The 25590-nt window shown below is 39.9% G+C and overlaps 1 protein-coding gene across 14 annotated transcripts in view; it reads right to left on the reverse strand.

The window, feature by feature from the left end:
- SYNE1 (spectrin repeat containing nuclear envelope protein 1) overlaps positions 1-25590 on the reverse strand; it is a 558323-nt gene that overhangs the window by 379618 nt on the left and 153115 nt on the right. For all 14 annotated transcript variants that reach the window (XM_049903961.1, XM_049903893.1, XM_049903931.1 and 11 more), the window contains 2 exons: positions 24765-24902; positions 23537-23701 (listed from right to left, as the gene is read on the reverse strand). In XM_049903961.1, the coding sequence (XP_049759918.1) occupies positions 23537-23701; positions 24765-24902 (303 nt within the window). The remainder of the gene's footprint in view (positions 1-23536; positions 23702-24764; positions 24903-25590) is intronic.

Below are 25590 nucleotides of genomic sequence, written 5' to 3' on the forward strand. Positions count from 1 at the left end.
GGAAGCAAAGAAGCATAATTTTCAGGCTGCACCAATGAGTCAATGTGTTCAACAATGTAATCCTGCTGCCACATTCATAAGCAGCTTGGTGCCTATCGTGGGCTTTTACCTTTTACAGGAGCCCCGGGCTTATGTAGAAGACACTGTGCTCCAGCTGGACCTAGTAATTATGGCATCTTTGAAACACACATGACACTTGTACAGCAATCCATTTAGACATTTTAAAGGCACATGGTGCAGAAAAAAAAGTAACTGCTGCTACAAAGAATGATTTGTTAATTTTTCCCTCCTTCCTTCTTTTGGATATGTTAGTTTTGAAAAGTTTAAAAGTAAGCATAACTAATGTAACCTTTTAATGGTAAAAGACATTAGACTCTCAGTTGTTATTCTATTTCAAATGAGTACACGCCATTAAAAAGTGGTATTTGTTTGCCATGTAAAGTAAGTCGACTATATTGCAATATATTATGAAAAAAGCCTTATGGTTAGAAAATTTTAAACAAGCACAGGAGACGTCCCCTAGATATATAGTGGGAAAATCAAATATAATATTTATAAATATTATTTGTAGACTGTATAAAAACCAGTTGCCATCTAGTTGACTCTTAATCATGGCAACTTCACACGTGTCAGAGTAGAACCGTGCTCCTCAACGTTTTCAGTGGCTGATTTTTTGGAAATAGGTTTCCAGGCCTTTCTTCCCAGGTGCCTCTGGGTGAACTGGAACCTCCAACCTAGAGGTGAATATGTTAATGGTTTACCCCCACCCCAGGAACTCTTACAGACTGTACAGAGCTCCACAAATCTGAATCATTTATTAAGGTTAACCTGAATCTCTTTTGATTTGTTTGCTCAGTTTTTCACTGTCAATGGATTTATTAATTAAAAAATTTACATGTACTTGACAATTCCTAGCCAATTTCTAACAGAAGCAAGGAAGAAGAGGAAAAAAAAGAGGTGAAAGGAAATTCAGGCCAAATTTTCTAGAGCTTAGTTTGTCTCATAAGCAGAATAACTACCCAACAGTTTGTCACTCACATAAAAATAAAACAGCTTAGCTGACCAGAATGATAAAATCAATATTGTTACCCTCAAACCAGTACTTAATGGATTAACTGGAAGAAAGAGAATGAGAAATACAACCTACAAAACGTGATTACAACCACCATGTCAAACCGTCGTTGAAAGTCTTCCCCTTTTTCCTGGACCCTCTACTTTACCAAGCTTGATGTCCTTCTCCAGAGACTGGCCCCTCCTTACAAAATGCCCAAAGTAAGTGAGAAGTCTCAAAATCTTCACCTCTAATGACCATTCTGGACATACTTCTTCCAAGGAAGATTTGTTTTTTGTTTTTTTTTCCTGGAAGTCCATTGTACATTCAGTATTCTTCGCCAAAACCATAATTGAAAGGTATCAGTTCTTCTTGGGTATTCCTTACTCATTGCCCGGTGTTTGCATGCATATGAGGTGGTTGAAAGTACCATGGCTTATGTCAGGAACACCTTAGTCCTCAAAGGGACATCTTTACTTTTTAAAACTATAAAGAGGTCTTTTGCAGCAGATTTTCCCAATGCAATTCATCGTTTGATTTCTTGACTGCTGCTTCCATGGGTGCTCATTGTGGATCCAAGTAAAATGAAATCCTTGACGACTTCAATATTTTCTCACGATGTTGCTTATTAGTCTGGTTGTGAGAATTTTTGTCTTCTTTATGCTGAGATGAAATCCGTACTGAAGGCTGTAGTCTATAATTTTCATCAGAAAGTTCTTCAAGTCTTTTTCACTTTCAGCAAGCAAGGTTATGTCATCTGCATATCACAGGCTGTTAATGAGTCCTCCTCCAATCCTGATGCTGCATTCTTCTTCATATGGTCAGTTTCTCGGATTATTTGCTCAGCAAATAATTCATGTGTTACATTAGGCAAATCTGCTGGAAAAGGCCTCTTTAAAGTGCTTAAAAAATAAATAAATATGTCACTTTGAGGACTAAGATGAGCCTGAGCCAAGCCACTGTATTTTCAATCACCTCATAAATGCGATAGCTGGACAATGAATAAGGAAGACCAAAGAAGAATTGATGTTTTTGAATGATGGTGTTGGCAAAGAATATTGACTATATCACGGACGACCAGAAGAATGAACAAATCTGTCTTGGAAGAAGCACAGCGAGAATGGTCCTTATTTCACCATCAGGAGGGACCAGTCCTTGGAGAAGGATATATAAAGTATAGGGTCATCGAAAAGAGGAACTTCGAGCTGGATTGACACAATAGTCACAACGGGCTCAAACACAGCAACGATTGTGAAGACGGCCCAGGGCTGGGCAGTGTTTTGTGCTGTTGTACACAGGGTTGGTATGAGTTGAAACCGACTAGATGGCACTCAATAACAACACATCGAATAAGTATATAGTGAAAGGATATAACCCTAATGCACACCTTTCCTGATTTTAAATCACGCAGTATCCCCTTGTTCTGTTTGAACACCTGCTTCTTGGTGTGTGCATAGGTTCTGCATGAGCACAATTAAGTGTTCTGGAATCCCCATTCTTCTCAATGTTATCCATAATTCATTATGATCCACGCCATTGAATGCCTTTGTATAGTTAATAACACATAGGTAAACATCTTTCTGGTATTCTCTGCTTTCAGCCAACATCCATGTGACACTGGCAATGACATTCCTTGTTCCAAGTCCTCTTCTGAATGCTGCTGGAATCCTTGTCAGTTCCCTGTCAATGTACTGCTGCAACTGTTTTCCAATTATTATTTAATAATTTCCTCATTCTGTTGGATCACCTTTATTTGGAATGATCACAAATATAGATCTCTTCCAATCAGTTGGCCACGTAGCTGATTTTCAAATTTCTTGGCATAGAAGAGTTAGCACCTCCAGTGAAACATCTCAATCGGTATGCCATCATTTCCTGGAGCCTTGTTTTTTTGCCAATGTTTTCAGTGCAGCTTGGACTTCTTTAGCATCATCGGCTCTTGACCATATGCTACCTCCTGAAATAGTTTAACATCAACCAATCTTTATTGTTACAGTGACTCTGTGCTTTCCTTCCATCTTCTTTTGATACTTTCTGCATCACTAAATATTTTGCCTATAGAATCCTTCAATATTACAAGTCAAAGCTTGAATTTTTTTTCTTCAGTTTTTTCAGCTTAAGAAACTCTGAGCACGTTCTTCCCTTTTAGTTTTCTACCTCCATGTCTTTGCACATTTCTTTATAATACTTTGTCTTCTCAAACCACCTGTTGAATTCTATTCAGTTCTTTTACGTCATCATTTCTTCCATTTGCTTTAGCTACTCTACATTCAAGGGCAAGCTCCAGAGTCTCTTCTGACATATATTTTGATCTTTTCTTTCTTTCATGTGTTTTTAATGACCTTTTGCTTTCTTCATGTATGATGTTCTTGATGTCATCCCACAACTGGTCTGGTCTTTGGTCATTAGTGTTCAATGTGTCAAATCTATTCTTGAGATAGTCTCTAAAATTCAGGTGGGATATACTCAAGGTCATACTTCAGCTCTTGTGGACTTATTTTAATTTTCTTCAGCTTCAACTTGAACTTGCATATGAGCAATTGATGGTCTGTTCCACAGTCAGCCCCTGGCCTTGTTCTGACTGATGATGCTGAATTTCTCCGTCATCTCTCTGCACAGCTTTAGTTGATGTGATTCTTGTGTATTCCATCTAGTGAGGTCCATATGTATAGTTGCCAATACATTGTTGAAACAGGTATTTCAATGAATAGGTTGTTGGTCTTGCAAAATTTTATCATGTGATCTCTGGCATTGTTTCTTTCACCAAGGCCATATTTTCCAACTACAGATCCTTCAGCTTTGTTTCCAACTTTTGCATTCTAACAACCAGTAATTAGCAATGCATCTTGACTGCATGTTTGATCAAGTTCAGACTGCAAAAATGGATAAACATCTTCAGTTTCTTCATCTTTGGCATTAGTGGTTGGTGAGTAAATTTGAATAATAGTTGTATTCACTGGCCTTCCTTGTAGGTGTATGGATATTAGCCTATCATTGATAGCATTGTACTTCAAGATACATCTTGAGATGTTCTTTTTGACAATGTGACACTGTTGCTCTTCAATTTGTCGTTTACATTACAGTAGACCATATGACTGTCTCATTCAAAATTGTCAACACCAATCCATTTCAGCTCACTAACACCTAGAATATCAATGTTTATGTGTTTCATTTCATTCTGACAACTTCCAATTTTTCTAGATTCATACTTCATACCTTCCATGTTCCAATTATTAATGGGTGTTTGCCATTTGTTCTTCTCATTTTGAGTTTTACCACATCAACAAATAAAGGTCTTGAAACCTTTATTCCATCTCCATCACTAAGGTTGAGTCTATGTTGAGGAGTCAGCAATTCCCCAGTCATATTTTGAGTGTCTTGCAACCTGACCAACTGACGAACTGTGCCAAGTGCTGACAGCATGCACCAGCTTGGCTTCGGCCACCTGTCCCATCTTTCCTGCCCGTCTGATCATGGACATGCATGCTTGTAAGCTAGCCCGCCCATCACTCACTCCTCCACCAGGCTAGCATCAGCAACCACTGCATGCACACTTGCATGACTGTCACCCACGTCCCTTCCTTCCCTGATTCCAGCGAGTGGAGGCGTCCACCTGATGCTATGCCCAGCCACCCTGGCTGGAGTCTGTGGTCCAGCAGTACCTCCTACTTCCCCCAGTCACCTGCACCGGGGACCCGAGGGGTGATAGCATACCCTCCCCTGCAGAGCGCTCAAACAGACGAGGGTATGCCCTCCCACCAGGCACCCATGGACTGGCAGCCTCCCTCCTCCTTTGCCCCCTCCCTCGTCCCTCCCCTATTACTGGAGGCTTGGGCCTGCTCCAACCATCCCCCTCCCCAAGCCTGGCCTGGCTGGGGTCATTGGTGAACATTTTTGTGCCACTTACCTAGTGACTGATGACCCACGCACCCTCACCCAGAACACCCAGGAACTGATAGCATGCACACACAACATCCAACCTGGTGACCAGTGAGAACGCTCCCCACACCCATGTCCAGCTGACAAACTGGACACACACATCATCTCCCCAGAAACACCAGCTACATCCTCAGCCACCCTGCAAGACCGGCAAATAGAGAACCATGTTCACATACCCAATCTCTGCCTCACCCACCCAGAGACAGGAGATAAGAGCTTCAGTGTGCCCAACTAGAGACCAGAGTAGCACACACACCCTGGCAACTCTGATATATCAAAAGAAAAAATCAGGACTCAGCAAAGAAACATACAATAAATCAATAAATATAACATCTTAATGCCTCAGAGACAACAGACAATATCAAATCACATAAAGCAGCAGGTCAAGATGGTTCCAGCAAGTGACCAAAATAAAGAACCAGAATATCTTCCAAAGGAAGATATGGTGATGGGACTACCTGATAAGGAATTCAAAAGACTAATATACAGGGTTCTCCAAGAGATCAGAGCCCTGGTGGGTCAGTGGTTAAGAGCTATGGCTGCCAACCAAAAGGTTGGCAGTTAGAATCCACTAGGTGCTCCTTGGAAACCCTATGGGGCAGTTCTACTCTGTCTTATAGAGTTGTGATGAGTCAGAATCAACTTGATGGCAACAGGTTTGGTTGGTTTTTGTCTGAGAGAGAAAGAAAGAGATCAATGAAAACACAGAGAAAGCCAAGGAAAACAGACAAAACAATTGAAGAATTCAGGAAAACAATACAAAAACAAAATGACAAAATATATGGACAATTAGAAACCATACAAAAACAGCAAATAGAAATCCAAAAGTTTAACAATAAAACTTGAGAAATAGACAACTTAATAGAAGGATATAGGAGCAGAATTGAAATATTGGAAGACAGCCTTAGTGAAATTGAGGACAAATCCCTTGATATCAATTTGAGGAAAAATTAGAAAAAAGAATGAAGAAAGCTTAAGAATTATGTGGGATACTATCAAGAGGGAAACTTGTGGGTGGTCAGGGTTCCAGAACAAGGGGAGGCAATGGAAAATGAAGAAGGAATTATTGAAGATTTGCTGACAGAAAACTTCCCTTATATCATGAAAGATGAGAAGATATCCATCCAAGAAGTTCAGGAAACCCCTTACAGGATAGACCCCAAAAGAAAGTTACCAAGACATACCAAACTTACCAAAACCAAAGACAAAAGAAAGAATCCTGAGAGCAGCTTGGGAAAAACAAAAAGTCATCTACGAAGGGGAACCAATAAGACTAAGCTCTGATTACCCAATAGAAACCATGCAGGCAAGAAGGCAATGGGATGACATATATAAAACCTTGAAAGAAAAAAAAATGTCAATCAAGAACTATATATCCAACAAAATTATCTCTCAAATATGATGGAGAAATTAGTATATGTCCAGATAAACAGAAATTAAAGGGAATTTGTATAAATAAGACCAACCTTACATGAAATATTAAAGGGAGTCCTTTGGACAGAGAACCATCAACATCAGACAACAACCTGAGATGAGGATCAGCACAGCATCAGCCAGATACAAACCCAGATAAAGAATTCCCAAAACTAAAACAAAGCTAAAAGACTGAAAACTGAGAGCCTGAGAAATCAATCCATAAATGACAGCAATGTCAAAAAAAAAAAAAAAAGAAGGGAGGAATGAATACTGTAGTTACAGAACTTTCATATGGAGAGGAAGTCAAGGCAATATCAAGAAATAAAAGACTGTTTTAAATTAGGAAGATAAAGGTAAATTTCAAGGTAACCACAAAGAAAGTTAACAAACCTACTCATCAAAACAAAAAAAGTCTCAATAATCACGAAATCAGCAATAATGAAAGAAATGAAAAGGGCGTCCACAAACAAAAAGAAATTAGCACAGAAAATGAGACAGGACAAAGAAATTGTCAACATCAAGTGGGTGGGGGGGACACATGTACAATAAAATGACAGCAGTAAACATATACATATACCTACCGATAATCACACTGAATCTAACTGGCTTAAATACACCCGTAACGAGACAGAGTGGCAGAATGGATAAAAAACATGATCGATCAATATGCTATCTACAAGAGACACACCTTAGACACAAAGACATAAACTAAATCGCAAAAGGTTGGAAAGAAATATAACAAGCAAACAATAACCAAAAAAGCACAGGAGTGGCAATATTGATTTCAGATAGAATAGACTTTAAGGCAAAATCTACCATAAAAGATAAGGACACTATATAATAATTAAAGGGTCAATCCACTAAGAAGTATAACCATAATAAATATGTATACACCTAATGACACGGTGTCAAGGAACATAAAATAAACTCTAACAACATTGAAAAGAGAAACAGACAGTTCCAAAGTAATGATAGGAGACTTTGTCACACCACTCTTGGTAAAGGACAGAATGACTAGAAAGAAACTCATCAAAGACAAAGAAGATTTATTTGCCGCAATCAACCAACTTGACATCATAGACACAGAGAACACTCTACCCAAGAGCAGCAAAGTATATGTTCTTTCCCAGTGTACATGGACCATTCTCTCGTATAGACCACACTTTAGGCTACAAAGTAAGCCTCAATAAAATCCAAAACATCAAAATAATACAAAGGATCTTCCCTGAACACAATGCTATGAAAGTTGAAATCGGTATCAGGAAGACAAGAAAAAAAATTAAACACATGGAAACTGAGTAAAACCTTACTTAAAAGCCACTGGGCAATGGAAGAAATCAAAGATGGAATAAAAAAAAATCCCTGGAATCAAATGAGAATGAAAACACACCTTACCCGAACCCTTGGGAAACAAAAAAAGCAGTGATCAGAGGTCAATTTATAGCAATAAATGCACACATCAAAAAAGAAGAAAGGGCCAAAATTAAAATATTAACCCTAAAATTAAAAAAAAAAAGAAGCAAAAGAATCCCACTCTTACCAAAAGAAAGAAAACAATAAAGACTACAGCAAAAATAAACGAAATAGACAACAGAAAAACAATAGAAAGAATCAAGACCATAATTTGATTCTTTGAAAGGATCAATAAAATTGACAAGCTATCGGCCAAACTGACAAAAGAAAAAGCAAAAGAGGAAGCAAATAACCCATATAAGAAATGACATGGGTGACATTACAACAGCACCAACTTAAACAAAAGGGTTCATATCACAATAATATGAAAAATTGCACTCCAACACATTTGAAAACCTAGAGGAAATGGAAAAATTTCTAGAAACACACTATCTATGTAAAAAAAAAAAAAAAAAACGCAAACTGGGTAGAAAAACTGAACAGACACATAACAAAAGAAGAGATTGAAGAGGTAATTAAAAAAAAAAAAAAACTCAACACCACCAAAGAAAAGACTTTGGTCTGGATGGCTTCCCTGTAGAATTCTACCAAACATGAGAAGAGGTCACACCAATACTACTCAAACTATATCGTGCATAAAAAAGGAAGGAATGCTCCCGAATTCATTCTATGAAGCCAGCATAACCCTGATACCAAGGCCAGGCAAACACACCATGAAAAAAGAAAATTACAGACCAATATTCTTCATGAATATAGATGCAAAAATCCTCAAAAAAATTCTAGCCAATAGAATTCAACAGCATATAAAAAAAAAAAATAATACATCATGACCAAATGGGATTCATACCAGGCATGCAAGGAGAATTCAACATTAAAAAACCAATCAAAGTAATCCACCATATAAATAAAACAAAAGAAAAGAACCACATGATCATCTCAATTCACACAGAAAAGGCATTTGATAAAGTTCAACACCCATTCCTGATAAGCACTGTCAGCGGAATAGGCATAGAAGGGAAATTCCTCAAAAGAATAAAAGGCTTTTATACAAAACAAATAGCCAACATCATTCTAAATGGAGAGAGACTGAAAGCATTCCCCCTGAGAACAGGAAGCAGACAAGGATGCCCTTTATCACAACTCTTATTCAACACTGTACTGGAAATTCTAGCTAGAGAAATAAGGCAAGAAAAGGAAATAAAGGGCATACAAATTGGTAAGGAAGAAGTGAAACTATCCCTATTTGTAGATGATATGATCCTATACAAGGAAAATTCCAAATGTTTCACAAGAAAGCTACTGGAACTAATAGAAGGATTCGGCGAACTAGCAGGATACAAGATCAAGATACAAAAATCAGTTGGATTCCTCTACACCAACAAAGAGAACTTTGAAAAGGAAATCAGGAAAACAATACCATTTACAGCAGATCTCAAAAATATAGACTATTTAGGAATAAATCTAACCAAGGACATAAAAGACGTATACAAAGAAAAATATAAAACTCTACAGCAAAAAAACAAAAGAGAACTACATAAGTAGAAAAACATACCGTGCCCATGAACAGGAAGACAACATTGTGAAAATGTCAATACCACCTAAGGTGACTGATCTACAGATATAATGCAATCCCGATCCAAATTCCAAAGCATCCTTTAATGAGGTGGAAAAACGAATCACCAACTTTATATGGAAAGTAAAGAGGTGCTGGATAAGTAAAGCATTATTGAAGAAAAAAGAACAAAGTAAGAAGCCTCACACCACCTGATCTCAGAACACAGCCACAGCAGTCAAAACAGCCTGGTACTGGTACAATGACAGACACATAGACCAATGAAAAAAAATTGAGAACCCAGACATAAGTCCATCCAACTATGGACAGCTAATCTTTGACAAAGGGCCAAAGTCCATTAACAAATGGTGTGGGCAAAACTGGGTATCTATCTAGAGAAAAATGAAACAGGATTCGTACCATACACAAAAACCAACTCAAAATGGATAAAAGACCTAAATAGAAAACCTAAAACTATAAAGATCATGGAGGAAAAAAATAGTGACAAAATTAGGGGCTCTAATATATGGCATAAATAGAATACCAAACAGAACTAAAAATGCACACAGAGAAAAATATGAACTAGATAAACGGGACCTCCTAAAAATTAAACACTTATGCTCAACAAAAGGCTTCTGCAAGCAAGGGAGAATGAAGAAAATCAAAGACACAGGGAAAGATTAGTCCAGAGGACTAATGAACCACAACTACCACAGCCTCCACCAGACTGAGTCCAGCACAACTAGGTGGTGCCCAGCTACCACCACCAACTGCTCCAACAGGGATCATAATACAAGGGCCCAGACAGAGCTGGAGAAAAATGTAGAATAAAATTCTAACTCACAAAAAAGACCAGACATATTGGCCTACGTGTGACTGGACAAACTCCGAGAGTATGGCCCCCGGACACCCTTTTAACTCAGTACTGAAGTCACTCCTGAGGTTCACCCTTCAGCCAAAGGTTGTTAGTTATTGTTGTTAGGTGCTGTCGAGTGGGTTCCGACTCATAGCGACCCTATCCACATCAGAACGAAACACTGCCCGGTACTGCACCATCCTTACAATCGTTGTTATGCTTGTTGCAGCCACTGTGTCAATCCACCTCGTTGAGGGTCTTCCTCTTTTCCGCTGACCCTGTACTCTGCCAAGCATGATGTCCTTCTCCAGGGACTGATCCCTCCTGACAACATGTCCAAAGTATGTAAGACGCAGTCTCGCCATCCTGGCCTCTAAGGAGCATTCTGGCCACACTTCTTCCAAGACAGATTTGTTCTTTCTTTTGGCAGTCCATGGTATATTCAATATTCTTCACCAACACCACAATTCAAAGGCATCAACTCTTCTTCGGTCTTCCTTATTCATTGTCCAGCTTTCACACGCATATGATGTGATTGAAAATACCATGGCTTGGGTCAGGTGCACCTTAGTCTTCAGGGTGACATCTTTGCTCTTCAAAACGTTGAAGAGGTCCTTTGCAGCAGATTTGCCCAATGCAATGCGTCTTTTGATTTCTTGACTGCTGCTTCCATGGCTGTTGACTGTGGATCCAAGCAAAATGAAATCCCTGATAACTTCAATCTTTTCTCCATTTATCATGATGTTGCTCATTGGTCCAGTTGTGAGGATTTTTGTTTTCTTTATGTTGAGGTGTAATCCATACTGAAGGCTGCGGTCTTTGATCTTCATTAGTAAGTGCTTCAAGTCCTCTTCACTTTCAGCAAGCAAGGTTGTGTCATCTGCATAATGCAGGTTGTTAATGAGTCCTCCTTCAATCCTGATGCCCCATTCTTCTTCATATAGTCCAGCTTCTTGGATTATTTGTTCAGCATACAGATTAAATAGGTATGGTGAAAGAATACAGCCCTGATGCACACCTTTCGTGACTTTAAACCAATCAGTATCCCCTTGTTCTGTCTGAACAACTGCCTCTTGATCTGTGTAAAGGTTCCTCATGAGCACAATTGAGTGTTCTGGAATTCCCATCCTTCGCAGTGTTATCCATAGTTTGTTATGATCCACACAGTCGAATGCCTTTGCATAGTTAATAAAACATAGGTAAACATCCTTCTGGTATTCTCTCCTTTCAACCAGGATCCATCTGACATCAGCAATGATATTCCTGGTTCCACGTCCTCTTCTGAAACCGGCCTGAATTTCTGGCAGTTCCCGGTCGACATACTGCTGCAGCCGTTTTTGAATGATCTTCAACAAAATTTTGTTTGCGTGTGATATTAATGATATTGTTCTATAATTTCCACATTCGGTTGGATCACCTTTCTTGGGAATAGGCATAAATATGGACCTCTTCCAGTCAGTTGGCCAGGAAGCTGTCTTCTATATTTCTTGGCATAGACAAGTGAGCACCTCCAGTGCTGCATCTGTTTGTTGAAACATCTCAATTGATATTCCATCAATTCCTGGAGCCTTGTTTTTCGCCAATACCTTCAGAGTAGCTTGGACTTCTTCCTTCAGTACCATCGGCTCCTGATCATATGCCACCTCTTGAATTCTTTTTGGTATAATGACTCTGTGTACTCCTTCCATCTTCTTTTGATGCTTCCTGCATCTTTTAGTATTTTCCCCATGGAATCCTTCACTATTGCAACTCAAGGCTTGAACTTCTTCTGTTCTTTCAGCTTGAGAAATGCCGAGCGTGTTCTTCCCTTTTGGTTTTCCATCTCCAGCTCTTTGCATATGTCATTATAATACTTTACTTTGTCTTCTCGAGAGGCCCTTTGAAATCTTCCGTTCAGTTCTTTTACTTCATCAATTCTTCCTTTTGCTTTAGCTGCTGGACACTCAAGGGCAAGTTTCAGAGTCTCCTCTGACATCCATCTTGGTCTTTTTTTTCTTTCCTGTCTTTTCATTGACCTCGTGCTTTCTTCATGGATGATGTCCTTGATGTCATTCCACAACTTGTCTGTTCTTCGGTCACTAGTGTTCAATGCGTCAAATATGTTCTTCAGATGGTCTCTAAATGCAGGTGGGATATACTCAATGTCATATTTTGGCTCTCGTAGACTTGCTCTGATTTTCTTCTGTTTCAGCTTGAACTTGCACATGAGCAATTGATCGTCTGTTCCACAGTCAGTCCCTGGCCTTGTTCTGACTGATGATATTGAGCTTTTCTATCGTCTCTTTCCACAGATGTAGTCAATTTGATTTCTGTGTGTTCCATCTGGTGAGGTCCATTGTATAGTCGCTATTTATGTTGGTGAAGGAAGGTATTTGCAACAAAGAAGTCGTTGGTCTTGCAAAATACTATCATTCGATCTCTGGCATTGTTTCTATCACCAAGGGCATATTTTCAAACTACTGATCCTTCTTCTTTGTTTCCAACTTTCGTATTCCAATCACCAGTAATTATCAATGCATCTTGGTTGCATATTCGATCAATTCAGACTGCAGCAGCTGATAAAAATCTTCTATTTCTTCATCTTTGGCCCTAGTGGTTGGTGCGTAAATTTGAATAGTAGTCATATTAACTGGTCTTTCTTATAGGCGTATGGATATTATCCTATCACGGACAGCGTTGTACTTCAGGATAGATCTTGAAACTTTTTTTTTGACGATGAATGCAACACCATTCCTCTTCGAGTTGTCATTCCCAGCATAGTAGACTATATGATTGTCTGATTCAAAATGGCCAACACCAGTCCATTTCAGCTCACTAATGCCTAGGATACCGATGTTTATGTGTTCCATTTCATTTTTGACGATTTCCAGTTTTCCTAGATTCATAGTTCGTACATTCCAGGTTTCGAAGATTAGATAGGCCATCAAACAAAATGAGGCTAAATGGGCACACCAACCCAGTGGCAAGGACAAGACGGCAGGAGGGGACAGGAAAGCTGGTAAAAGGGAACCCAAGGTCACAAAGGGGAGAGTGTTGACATGTCACGGGGTGGGCAACCAATGTCACAAAACAGTATCTGCATTAATTGTTTAACGAGAAATTAATTTGCTCTGTAAACCTTCATCTAAAGCACAATAAAAAAAATAATAATAATCTAAAAAAAAACCACCTCTCCAAAAGAGAACCTACAAATTGGGAAAAAATTTTTGGCTATGACATAGCCGATAAGGGTCTAATCTCTAAAATCTATAGAAAACTTCAACACCTGAACAGTAAAAAGACAAACAATGCAATTAAAAAACGGGCAAAGGATATGAACAAACACTTCCCAAAGAAGACATTCAGGCAGCCACCACATGAAGAAATGCTCATGATCATTAGCAATTGGAGAAATGCAAATCAAAACTACAATGAGATACCACAATGAGATACCATATCACCCTGAAAATGCTGGCACTAACCAAAAAAAAAAAAAAAACAGAAAATAAGAAATGTTGGTGAGGTTGTGGGGCGATTGGAACTCATACAATACTGGTGGGAATGCGAAATGGTGTAACCACTATGGAAAATGATACGGTGCTTACTCAAAAAGCTAGAAATGGAAATATCATATGATCCAGCAATCCCACTCCTAGGTATATAACCTCAAGAAATAAGAGCTGTGACACAAACAGACACATGCACACCTATATTCATTGGAGCATTACTCACAATAGCAGAAAGATGGAAACAGCTTAAGTGCCCATCAACAGATGAATGGATTAACAAACTGTGGTACATATACATGATAGAATATTATGCAATGATAAAGAATAACAATGAATCTGAGAAACATCTCACAACATAGATGAATTTGGGGGACATTATGCTGAGTGAAATAAGTTAATCACAAAAGGACAAATATTGTACGAGACCACTATTATAAAGTAAGGAGAAAAGGCTTACACACAGAAAAAAAAAAAAATTCTTCGCTGGTTACCAGGGATGGGAGGGAGAGGGAGAGAGAATAACCAGATAGATAGAAGATACTTATGAATACTGATAAAGGGAAAGGCAATATACAATATGGGAGAAGTCAGCACAACAAGACCAAAGCAAGAGAGGACACGAAGAGGAACGCAAGAATGAAGGGCAACTATGAGTCGGAATCGACTCGATGGCACTGGGTTTGATTTGGTTTTGGTTTATGGTAACTACTGGAAACCCTGGTGGTGTAGTGGTTAAGTGCTACGGCTGCTAATCAAAGGGTCGGCAGTTCAAATCCACCAGGTGCTCCTTGGAAACTCTATGGGGCAGTACTACTCTGTCCTATAGGGTCTCTATGAGTCGGAATCGACTCGATGGCACTGGGTTTTTATATGGTAACTACTGGAGCACTGGTTAAGAACTTGACTGCTAATCAAAACGCTCGTAGTTGACTCTACCAGCTGTTCCTTGGAAACCCTCTGGAGCAGTTATACTCTGTCCTATAAGGTCACTATGAGCCGGAATCAACTCAGCGTCACTAGGTGGGGTATGGTAGCTACTAAGGCATCCTCTGAGCTGGAACTGAAGTCAGTCTCAGAGACCACCTTCCAGCCAAACAATAGACAAGCATATAAAATAAACAATAACACCAGAGAGAAATGTGCTCCTTAGAACAATCAATTATATGAGATCAAAATGGCAATATTTTCCCAAAAGCAAAAATGAGAAGGCAGGAAGAGGTAGAACATCAGGACAAAAGGAAACAGGGAAACGGGGGTGGAAATGGGGAGCATGCTGACATGTTGTGGGGAATGAAATCAAGGCCATGAAACACTATCAAACGGGAATCTAAGTTGCTCTGTAAACTTTTACCTACTGCACAATGAAAATAATAATAAAAAGAAATAATAATGAAAACTTAAAAAAAAAAGTATTAATTTGGAACCTGAATGTATCTAGTAAGCCTCAAGATATATAAAGCAAATCTAATAGAACTATAGGGAGAAAATGACAAATTTACATTATTGTCAGATTATCAGCACACTTCTCTCAGTGATGGAAACAGAACAAGGTGAACAAAGGGGACGGTGGGTTGCGAAATTAGAGAGGGTACGGGAGGGAAAGGATTGAAAACCTATGGGCCTCTTTGCCTCAGCAAGAACTTTTGGTATTTATTTTGGGTGAGGTGGAAGCCAGTGGAGTGTTTTGAGCAGAGGGGTGAGTTAATCTGAGTAGTATTTTTAGATCACTCTGGCTGTTCTACTGAATATGCCCCTAACCTTGATATACATGTTTCACTTGGCTTCTAGAACAAGATACTAGCTGGATTTCCTCCTACCTCACTGGCCGCTAGAAACCCTGGTGGTGTAGTGGTTAAGAGCCATGGCTGCTAACAAAAGATCGGCAGTTTGAATCTACCAGGCACTCCTTGGAAACCCTATGGGGCAGTTCTACTCTGTCCTATGGGGTCACTGTAAGTCAAAATCAACTCGATGGCAATGTCTTTGGTTTTTTTGGCTCACAGGCTGCTTTTGCTCAGATTTTTTTGCTATTCCATCTTCTACTCTGATCTCTTAGTATTGGATTTCTCCCAGAACTCAGTTCTTGATCCTTTTCACTCTACCAAACCAAACCCATTGCCGTTGATTCTGACTCATAGTGACCCTGTAGGACAGAGTAGAACTGCCCCATAGGATTTCCAAGAAGTGCCTGGTGGATTTGAACTGCCGACCTTTTGATTAGCAGCTGTAGCTCTTAACCACTATACCACCAGGGTGGAAAAAACACTGGGGGAGTGTTTCAGGCTTAAGAAAGAAGACATTCCAGAGAGATGGCAAGGACAATGGCCTTGAGGTGGGAATGTGCTCACCTGACTGATGTCATTTTTCAATGAGCTTCGCTGACCACCCTATTTAAAATTGTAATACCACCTAATACTTTTTATATCTCTTCTACCTTCTAACACATTATGTATTTTATTTATTTATTATATTTGTTATTTTTTAACTGTCTCCTCCCACTAGGCGGCAAGTTACTTCAGGGCAGGGGATTTTGTTTGATTTGCTTACAGGTGTATTGCAACAACCTAGAACACTCATTTGCACATAGAAAGAGCTCATAAATATTTGTTCAACAACTGTTATTGTCAGTTGCCATTGAGTCAGCTCTGACTCATGGCAACCTCATGTACCACAAAACTAAATATTGCTTGGTCCTGTGGCATCTTCACGATTGTTGGTATACTCAAGTCCATTGTTGTGGCCACTGTATATTTTAGTGCCTTCCAACCTGGAGGGCTCAGCTTTCAGCACTATATCAGACAATATTCTGTTGTGATCCATTGGGTTTACATTTCGGAAGTAGATCTCCAGGTCTTTCTTCCTAGTCTGTCTTAGTCTGGAAGCTCTAATGAAACCTATCCACCATGGGTGACCCTGCTGGTATTTGAAATACCAGTGGCATACCTTCTATCCTCACAGCATGTCATCACAGCATAAAAAACTGAAGATAGGTGATGGGTTGAAAGACCAGAAATAATTAAAAAGACACAGCCAGAGGAGTAGGCAGAAGACTAGGAAACGAAGTAAAGAAAGTGTTTCAAGGATGAAGGAATAACTACGTCAAATACTTCTGATATGATGAGGGCTGAGAATTGATCATTAGGTTAGGAACAAGAAGGGCCCTGGTGAAGTTGACATGGACAGTGTGACGGGGCAAAGCTTGATTAGACTGAGCTCTAGAAAAAGAATTTTGAAACAGAAATGAGAGAACAGTGAACCTCAAGAGTGACCTCATCACTAAGCTGAAAGGGTGTCCAGGGGTCATACTCTAGGGGTTTCTCCAGTCTCTGTCAGGCCACTAAGCCTGGTCTTTTTTTGTGAGTTAGAAGTTTGTTCTACATTTTTCTTCAGCTCTGTCCGGGACCCTCTATTGCGATCTCTGTCAGAGCAGTCAGTGGTGGTAGCCGGGCACAACAAGCCCATAAAACAAAACTAGACTAAAGGGGCACACCAGCCGAGGAGAAAGAACTAGAAGACGCGGGGGGACAGGAAAGCTGGTAATAGGGAACCCAAGGTCAAGAAGGGAGAGTGTTGACATGCTATGGGATTGTTAACCGATGTCATAAAACAGTATGTGTACTGACTGTTTAATAAGAAGCTAGTTTGTTTTGTAAACCTTCATCTAAAGTTCAATAAAATTTTTTAAAAAAGAAATGAAACAATAGGCAACTCTTTCAAGAAACTTAGCAGTAAGGGAAGAGGGCAAATGGACAGTAGTTGGAAGGGGAAGTAGAGTTAAGGAGAGACTTTTTGAGATCAGAGAAATAACAGCATACTGGAATGTGGATAGCAAAAACCCAGTGAAGAGAGAAAAAATAAAGACGGGAGGAACTACAGGAATAGTCTCTTGCAGAAGGGGGTAGGGGATGGGATCTAGTGCACATGTGGAGGGGTTGGCCCTAGCTAGAAGCACAGATGGTTCATCCATAGTAACAGGAGCGAAGACCCAGCACACGAGCACAGATGCACGTAGGTGGCTTGATGTGGTTGTGAGAGCTGGCGGAAATTCTTTTCTGATTGCTTCTGTTTTCTCAGAGAAATAGGAAGCAATGTCATCAGTTAAGAGTGAGAAAGGGGGTGGAGGTGTGGAAGGTTTGAGGAGACAAGCTATGAAATAGCTGTCCTGGAAGTGGAGAGGGAATGGAGTTGAGAAATGCTGTATGATTGCCAGGCAGCAGTGAGGGCCCCTTGGGTTAGTCATTGTGCCTGGAGGTGTGTTTTTCTCCAGCCACAGTCAGCTGCCTGTGTGTGGACATGAGCTAGGCAGAGTTGGACTAAGTCAGGGTTGTGTTTTTACCAGGATGGTAGGACAAAGTGACATATGGATAAGACAGTTGAGGGTGTATGCGAGAGATGACGTTTAATGATTGTGCGTTGAATGTAAACAGACTACATTTGTTTAATGATTGTGCGTTGAATGTAAACAGAAGTGAGGGAAGGAAGAGGCTAAGGTACACTAAACAGGTAGAAGGGATCAATGAATGATCGGTCACAGAGGAGAAGGCGATTTCTTGAAGTTGAGGGACCTGGAGAAAATGGGCTTGACACAGAGAGGAAGATGCTTGACACAGAGAGGAAGATGATTGACACAGAGATTGTGGAGGGTTTTCAGCTACTGGTGATGAGAGTAGCCAGGTTAGGGCATAGGAGGGATCATTGGGGAAGAGGCGGTCAAGGAACTGAGAGGCAGGGATATTGGAAGGATCACCTATGAGTTACGGAAGCTATTAAGAACTGTGGTACACATTGTCATCCAGGAAACTAAATCCTCAAGAAAGGATGAAAAGTACCCGGGTAAGGATGGGTAGTGGATGGAAGAGCGAGAGGCCTATTTTCTTGATTCACTAAGAGTGAATGCCTTATCTTGTCAAAGCAAGACTACTAAAAATAAACATAAATACAACATTCAACATATATTAAAAGCAATAGCTTTGTGAATACATTTTATGTTTAGTGCTTAAGATCTAGGAAACCTGAATTTCAACTGTGTAACCTTGATCAAGTCACGTTTTAATCTCTCTCTGTCTAAAGTTTACTCATCTGCAAAATGAGGATAATAATACCTGTCTCATGTCTTACGTGTCAAACATTTAGCATACTCAAGTACTTAAGACTGAAATATGGTTAAATACTCAATAATAGTTAGCTGCGATCATGGTTGTTACTGTCTATCTTTCTAGGTAACAGAATTATGATATCTGGAAAATACCAAGGCTAATACAGATGTAACTTACTTTGTAGAATAAAATATCCCTGTCACACACGTAAGTTAATTTTTTAAATATTTTTTTAAAAATTGGCAGAATCATTCATAAAATAAATTCTAAAAAATATTTTATTAAAATGATCTGAATCCAATTTTCAAACAGTATCTGTGTACTAAGTGATGAAAGACTGTCTACTCTGTAGTATATTTAAAAAAAAAAAAAAAGACGTGAAGAAGATAGAACACCGAGCACTGCAAATTTTGATATCGTGTTTGTTTTTGTGAAAAACATAATTACTTTTAAGACTGGAAGGGAAACCTCCGCTGAAACCTGTTCAGTATCATAGCAACATGCAGCCTCCACTGACAGACGAGTGGTAGCTATGCTTGAGATGCACTGGCCAAGAATCAAACCTGGGTCTCCTGCATGGTAGGCAAGAATTCTACCACTGAACTGCCCTTCCAGTCTAGGTTAAAGACTAGGGTAATTTTAAAAAATATATATTGATTTGGCAGAAAATATACATGAGCTATAAATTGGCCATATGTAGTCAGGTGTCCCCACTTGTCTGTCAGTTTGTCTTACTGTACTGGCTTTCTTGTTGCTGTGATGCTGGAAGCTATGCCACCAGCAGGGTCGCCCACGGTGGAAGGTTTCAGCAGAACTTTCAGACTAAGACTAGGAAGAAGGATGTGGTGGTCTACTTCTGAAAAAATTGGCCAGCGAAAACCTTAGGAAAAGCTGCGGAACATTGTCTGATGTAGGGCTGGAAGATAAGCCCCTCAGCTTGGAAGGCACTCAAAATATGACTGGGGGAGAGCTGCCTCCTCAAAGTAGAGTTGACCTTAATGACATGGATGGAATCAAGCTTTCAGGATCTTCATTTGCCGAAGTGGCATGACTCAAAATGAGAAGAAAGCTGCAAACATCCACTAATAATTGGAACATGGAATGCACGAAGTATGAATCTACAAAAACTGGAAGTCATCAAAAATTAAATTAAACACATAAACATCGATATTCTAGGCATTAGTGAGCTGAAATGGACTAGTGTTGGCAATTTTGAACAAGACAATCATATGCTCTACTATGCAGGGAATGACAAATCGAAGAGGAATGGCATTACATTCAACATCAAAAGAATATTTCAAGGTCTATCCTGAAGTACAACGCTGTCAATGATAGGATAATCCATAAGCATACAAGAAAGACCAGTCAATATGACTAGCATTCAAATTTACACACCAACCACCAAGGCCAAAAATGAGGAAACTGAAGATTTTTACCAACTTCTGCAGTCTGAAATTGATCAAACATGCAATCAAGATGCATTGATAATTACTGGTGATTGGAATGCATAAGTTGGAAACAAAGAAGAAGGATCTATAGTTGGAAGATGTGGCTGTGATGACAGAAACAATGTCAGAGTTCACATGAAAAAATTTTGGAAAACCAATGACTTCTTCATGCGAGTATCTTTTTTCAACAACATAAATGGAGACTATACACATAGACCTCACCAGATAGAATATACAGTAATCAAATCGACCACATTTGTGGAAAGAGACGATGGGAAAGTTCAACATCACCTGTCAGAACAAAGCCAGGGGCCAACTGCAGAACAAACCCTGAATTGCTCAGATGCAAGTTCAAGTTGAAGCTGAAGAAAATTAGAGCAAGTCCATGAGGGCTAAAATATGATCTTGAGTATATACCACCTGAATTTAGAGACCATCTCAAGAATCTATTTGACACACTGAACACCAGTGACTGAAGACCAAAGGAACTGTGGAATGACATCAAGGACATCATACATGAAGAAAGCAAAAGATCATTAAAAAGACATGAAAGAAAGAAGACCAAAATGGATGTCAGAAGAGACTCTGAAACTTGCTCTCGAATATAGGGTAGCTAAAGCAAATGGAAGAAATGAATTAAGAGAGCTGAGCAGAAAATTTCAAAGGGCTGCTCAAAAACAAAAAGTAAATTATTATAACGAAATGTGCAAAGGCCTGGAGTTAGAAAACCAAAAGGGAAGAACACGACCGGCAATTCTCAATCTGAAAGAATTGAAGAAAAAAATTCAAGCCTCAGGTTGCAATATTGAAGGATTCTGTGGGGAAAATATCAACTGGTGCGGGAAGCATCAAAAGAAGATGGAAGGAATACACAAAGTCACTGTACCAAAAAAGAATTGGTCAATATTCAATCATTTTGGGAGACAGCATACAATCAAGAACTGATAGTATTGAAGGAAGAAGTCCAAGTTGCATTGACGAGAATGACAAAAACAAGGCTCCAGGAATTGACAGAACACCAATTGAGTGTTGCAACAAATGGATGCAGCATTCAAGGTGCTCACTTGTGTGTGTCAAGAAATATGGAAGACAGCTTCCTGGCCAGCTGAGAGAAAAAGTCCATAATTCTGCTCATTCCAAAAAATGGCAATCCAGAAGAATGCAAAAATTATCAAAAAATATCATTAATATCCTACACAAGTAAAATTTTGCTGAAAATCATTCAAAAGTGGTTGCAGCAGTATATTGACAGGGAACAGCCAGAAATTCTAGCTGGATGCAGAAGTGGACGTGGAATGAGAGATAGCATTGCTGGTGTGAGATGGACCTTGGCTGAAAGCAGAGAACACTAGAAAGATATTTACTTGTGTTTTATTGACCAAGCAAAGGCATTTGACTGTGTGGATCATAACAAATTATGAATAACATTGTGAAGAATGGGAATTCCAAAATACTTAACTGTGCTCATGCGGAACCTGTATATGGACCAAGAGGCAGTCGTTTGAACAGAACAAGGGGATACTGCATGGTTTAAAGTCAGGAAAGACGTGCATCAGGGTTATGTCCTTTCACCGTACTTATTCAATCTGTGCGTTGAGCAAATAATCCGAGAGGCTGGACTATATGAAGAAGAATGTGGCGTCAGGATTGGAGGACATAACCTTGCTTTTTGAAAGTGAGTAAGACTTGAAGCATTTACTGATGAAGATCAAAGACTATATAGCCTTTGGATTACACCTCAACATAAAGAAAACAAAAATCCTCACAACTGGACCAACAAGCAACATTATAATAAACAGAAAATAATCAAGCTGTCAAGGATTTCATTTTATTTGGATCCACAATCAATGCCCATGGTAGTCAAGAAATCAAACGATCCAAACACAACTACCACAGGCTAGAGTCCAGCACAAATAGATGGTGCCTGACTACCATTGCTTCTGACAGGTATCACAATAGAGGGTCATGGACAGAGCTGGAAAAAATGAGAACAAAATTGTAACTCACAAAAAGAAGGCCAGACTTACTGGTCTGACAGAGGCTGGAGACACCCCGAGAGTATGGCCCCCAGACAACCTCTGAACTCAGTACTGAAGTCACTCCCCAGGTTCGCCTTTCAGCCAAAGGTTAGATAGGCTCATAAAACAATGATATGCGTAGCTCAACCATGTATACAAGACTAAATAAGGACACTAGCACAAGGGCAAAGGCAAGAAGGCAGGAGAGGACAGGAAAGCTGGACAAATGGAAACAGGGAACCAAAAGTCGAGATGGAGAGAGTGTTGACACATCGTGGGGTTGGCAACCAATGTCACAAAACAATACGTGCACTGTTCAATGAGAAACTAATTTGCTCTGTAAACCTTCATCTAAAGAACAATTTTTAAAAAAAGACAAAAAACAAACAAATAAACCAAAAACAAACCCCCCCCCCCCAAAAAAAACTGACCTATCACAGTGGGTAAATCTGCTGCAAAAGACCTCAAAGTGTTAAAAAGCAAAGATGTCACCTTGAAGACTAAGGTGCGCCTGGCCCAAGCCATGGTGTTTTCAATCGCCTCATATGCATGCAAAGGGTAGACAATGAATAAGGAAGACAGAAGAAGAATTGATGCCTTTGAATCATGGTGTTGGTGAAGAATATTGAATATACTATGGACTGCCAAAAGAATGAACAAATCTGTCTTGGAAGAGGTACAGCCAGAATGCTCCTTACAAGCAAGGATGGTGAGACTTTGTTTCATGTATATACTTTGGACATGAAATCAGGAGGGACCGGTCCCTGGAGAAAGACATCATGCTTGGTAAAGGGTCAGCAAAAAAGAGGAAGATCCTCAACGAGATGGAATGATACGGTGGCTGCAGTAAGGGGCTCAAGCATTACAACAATTCTGAGGATGATGTAGGGCTGGGCAGTGCTTCCTTCTGTCCTACACATGGTCGCTATGAGTCAGAACCAACTCGACAGCACCTAACAACACAACGTACTTCAAAAAATAACATATAACAACAGAAATAACAAAGATACCTTCAGATGAAAAAGTACGTCAGAGCTATTGAAAAATAGCCCAGGAAATATACCTACTGGAACTACTATTTAAAAAATACATATGAAAGGGAAATGCAAATTAAAGAACTTTTCAGAAGGTATGATGTCTCCGAGTCACATGGAGATTGACCTTTGGGAGGCCAGGGTCTGTGGGAAGCCGGTGCAGACCACAGCTCCAGACCACAGAATGACTGCTAGGCGGGGAAGTCTTCCAACCAGAATTTTTACCTTGTGTTGCTCAAGTTTCCGCTGTATGGTGTTTGCCGTTTCCTCGTGGACCTGCTGAATGGTTATTTCCTCTCTCAGCGCCACCTCGGCCCTGTACAGCCAGGCACCTATGGTGCCCAGAGGCGCAGGCAGAGACTTATCAAGCTGTATGTGCCAATCAAAGAGCTGAAACAAAAAAGTAGAAAAATATATTATCTCAAATACATAACAATTCCTAAAATTCCTCCAAATTATATTAAAGCCTAAATGAGGCTTTAAGTTAATGATTTTAGACCAATTTAATAAAAGCCCGGAAAAGAAACATCTATGTTCTAAATTCAATGCCTTTGAGATGCTGAGAAAATTACAAACATATTTTAAGGAAACTCAAAATCTAACTCAGCTCTACCACTAGTTGCCATGGAGTAGCTTATGACTCACGGTGACGCTGGGTGCGTCAGAACAGAGCTGTGCTCCGTAGGACTTTCCATGGCTGATTTTTCAGTAGATCACCAGGCCTTTCTTCCAAGACATTTCCGGAGAGGCTCTAACCTCTAGCATTTTGATTAGCAGCAAAGTGCGTTAACTTTTGCAACCCCCGGGGATTCCATCTGAGCTACACCCAGAACCCTAGAAGGATAGTATTAGGAGTTCAAGCAATTTTCTTCTACGGGAGGGACACAAAGTGCCCATGCATTTTCAGTTTTGCTTCTGCTGAAACAAAGGGGTTCGGTTTGCCAACATACTCAAGGATGCAGCAGTTGTATACCAGCTGATGTGGGTTCTGAACATTAGAGAAAGATCAGATAAATCAAAGAATATAAAATTGTTTGTAAATATCAGAAGGTTATTATCTATTAGGCGCATGAGACATAGTTACAGAACATGGAGTACTTGTTAAGCCTTGGTTTTTGGAGACCGTTTACAAAGGAGCCACCTCTTCTACCAACCTGGAATTAAGTTGTTTAAAGTGAGAAGGCAACTAGATAGGATTTCAACCTATCATCTAGTCAATGGTGACATTACCCATAGGGCAGGCCAAGCAAGAAAAGTGTGGTTAAACCAGGAACTTCCACTAATTTAAGGAAAAACCTGACAAGGAGGTATGGGTTCTCCCATAGTTGAGTCTCCTCAATTCAGGTGGAGGCCATAGGACGTGTTGCGCTATCACTGTGTACATTATGACGATGGAACAGATTTTTGACTGAATTACTTATGCCTTAATGAAATTAATAGTGGCAGTACTTACCCTGGAGGACACTCTATCCCAGGCTTGTTTTACCAATGCTTGGTCAAGTGACAATTTGCCGTCTCTATGTAATGGCTGTATTAAATGTTCAATCTGTTTCCTCTTTATTTCATACTGAACTCTGAAGTGCTTAAATGACTACAATAGGAAAAACACCAACCATATGGCAATGAGTCAAAAAAAGCAAAAGCGAAGGAAACCACACTTCCTAAGTGATAACCCTTTCTATGTGGATGCCAAGCCTGCCCGTGGCCTTTGAGAAGATTCCGACTCATAGCAACCCTATACGACAGAACAGAACTGCCCCATGGTGTTTCCAAGGAGCAGGTGTTGAATTCGAACTGCTGAGCCCTTTTCCACTGTGCCACCAGGTCTCCTCTTCTATTTGGATAGCACTCAATATACACTGGAAACCCTGGTGGCATAGTGGCTAAGAGCTGTGGCTGCTAACCAAAAGATGGGCAGCTAGAATCCACCAGGTGCTCCTTAGAAACTCTATGGGGCTGATCTATTCTGTGTTGTAGGGTCGCTACAAGCTGGAATAGACTCAACGGCAACAGGTTTTGTTCAGCATACATTATTGATAAAAATAATAAGACAGTCACGAATAGCTGCTGTCATTCACAGAGCCATGCCTATGCACCTAAGCCTAGCCCTGTGCTAGGTACTTTCCACACGGTATCCCCTCTGGCTCTTTCTATAACCCAACAGCATAGACATGAGTTATTATTATTACTACTATATCCCAGGTGAGAATACTGAATCCCCCAGAGGTGACTTGAAAAGGGCAACTACTAGATGCAGGACTAAATCGTAGGTTTTCTCA

The sequence above is a fragment of the Elephas maximus genome, chromosome 1, assembly GCF_024166365.1.
Source record: "Elephas maximus indicus isolate mEleMax1 chromosome 1, mEleMax1 primary haplotype, whole genome shotgun sequence".
Taxonomy (NCBI): Eukaryota; Metazoa; Chordata; class Mammalia; order Proboscidea; family Elephantidae; genus Elephas; species Elephas maximus.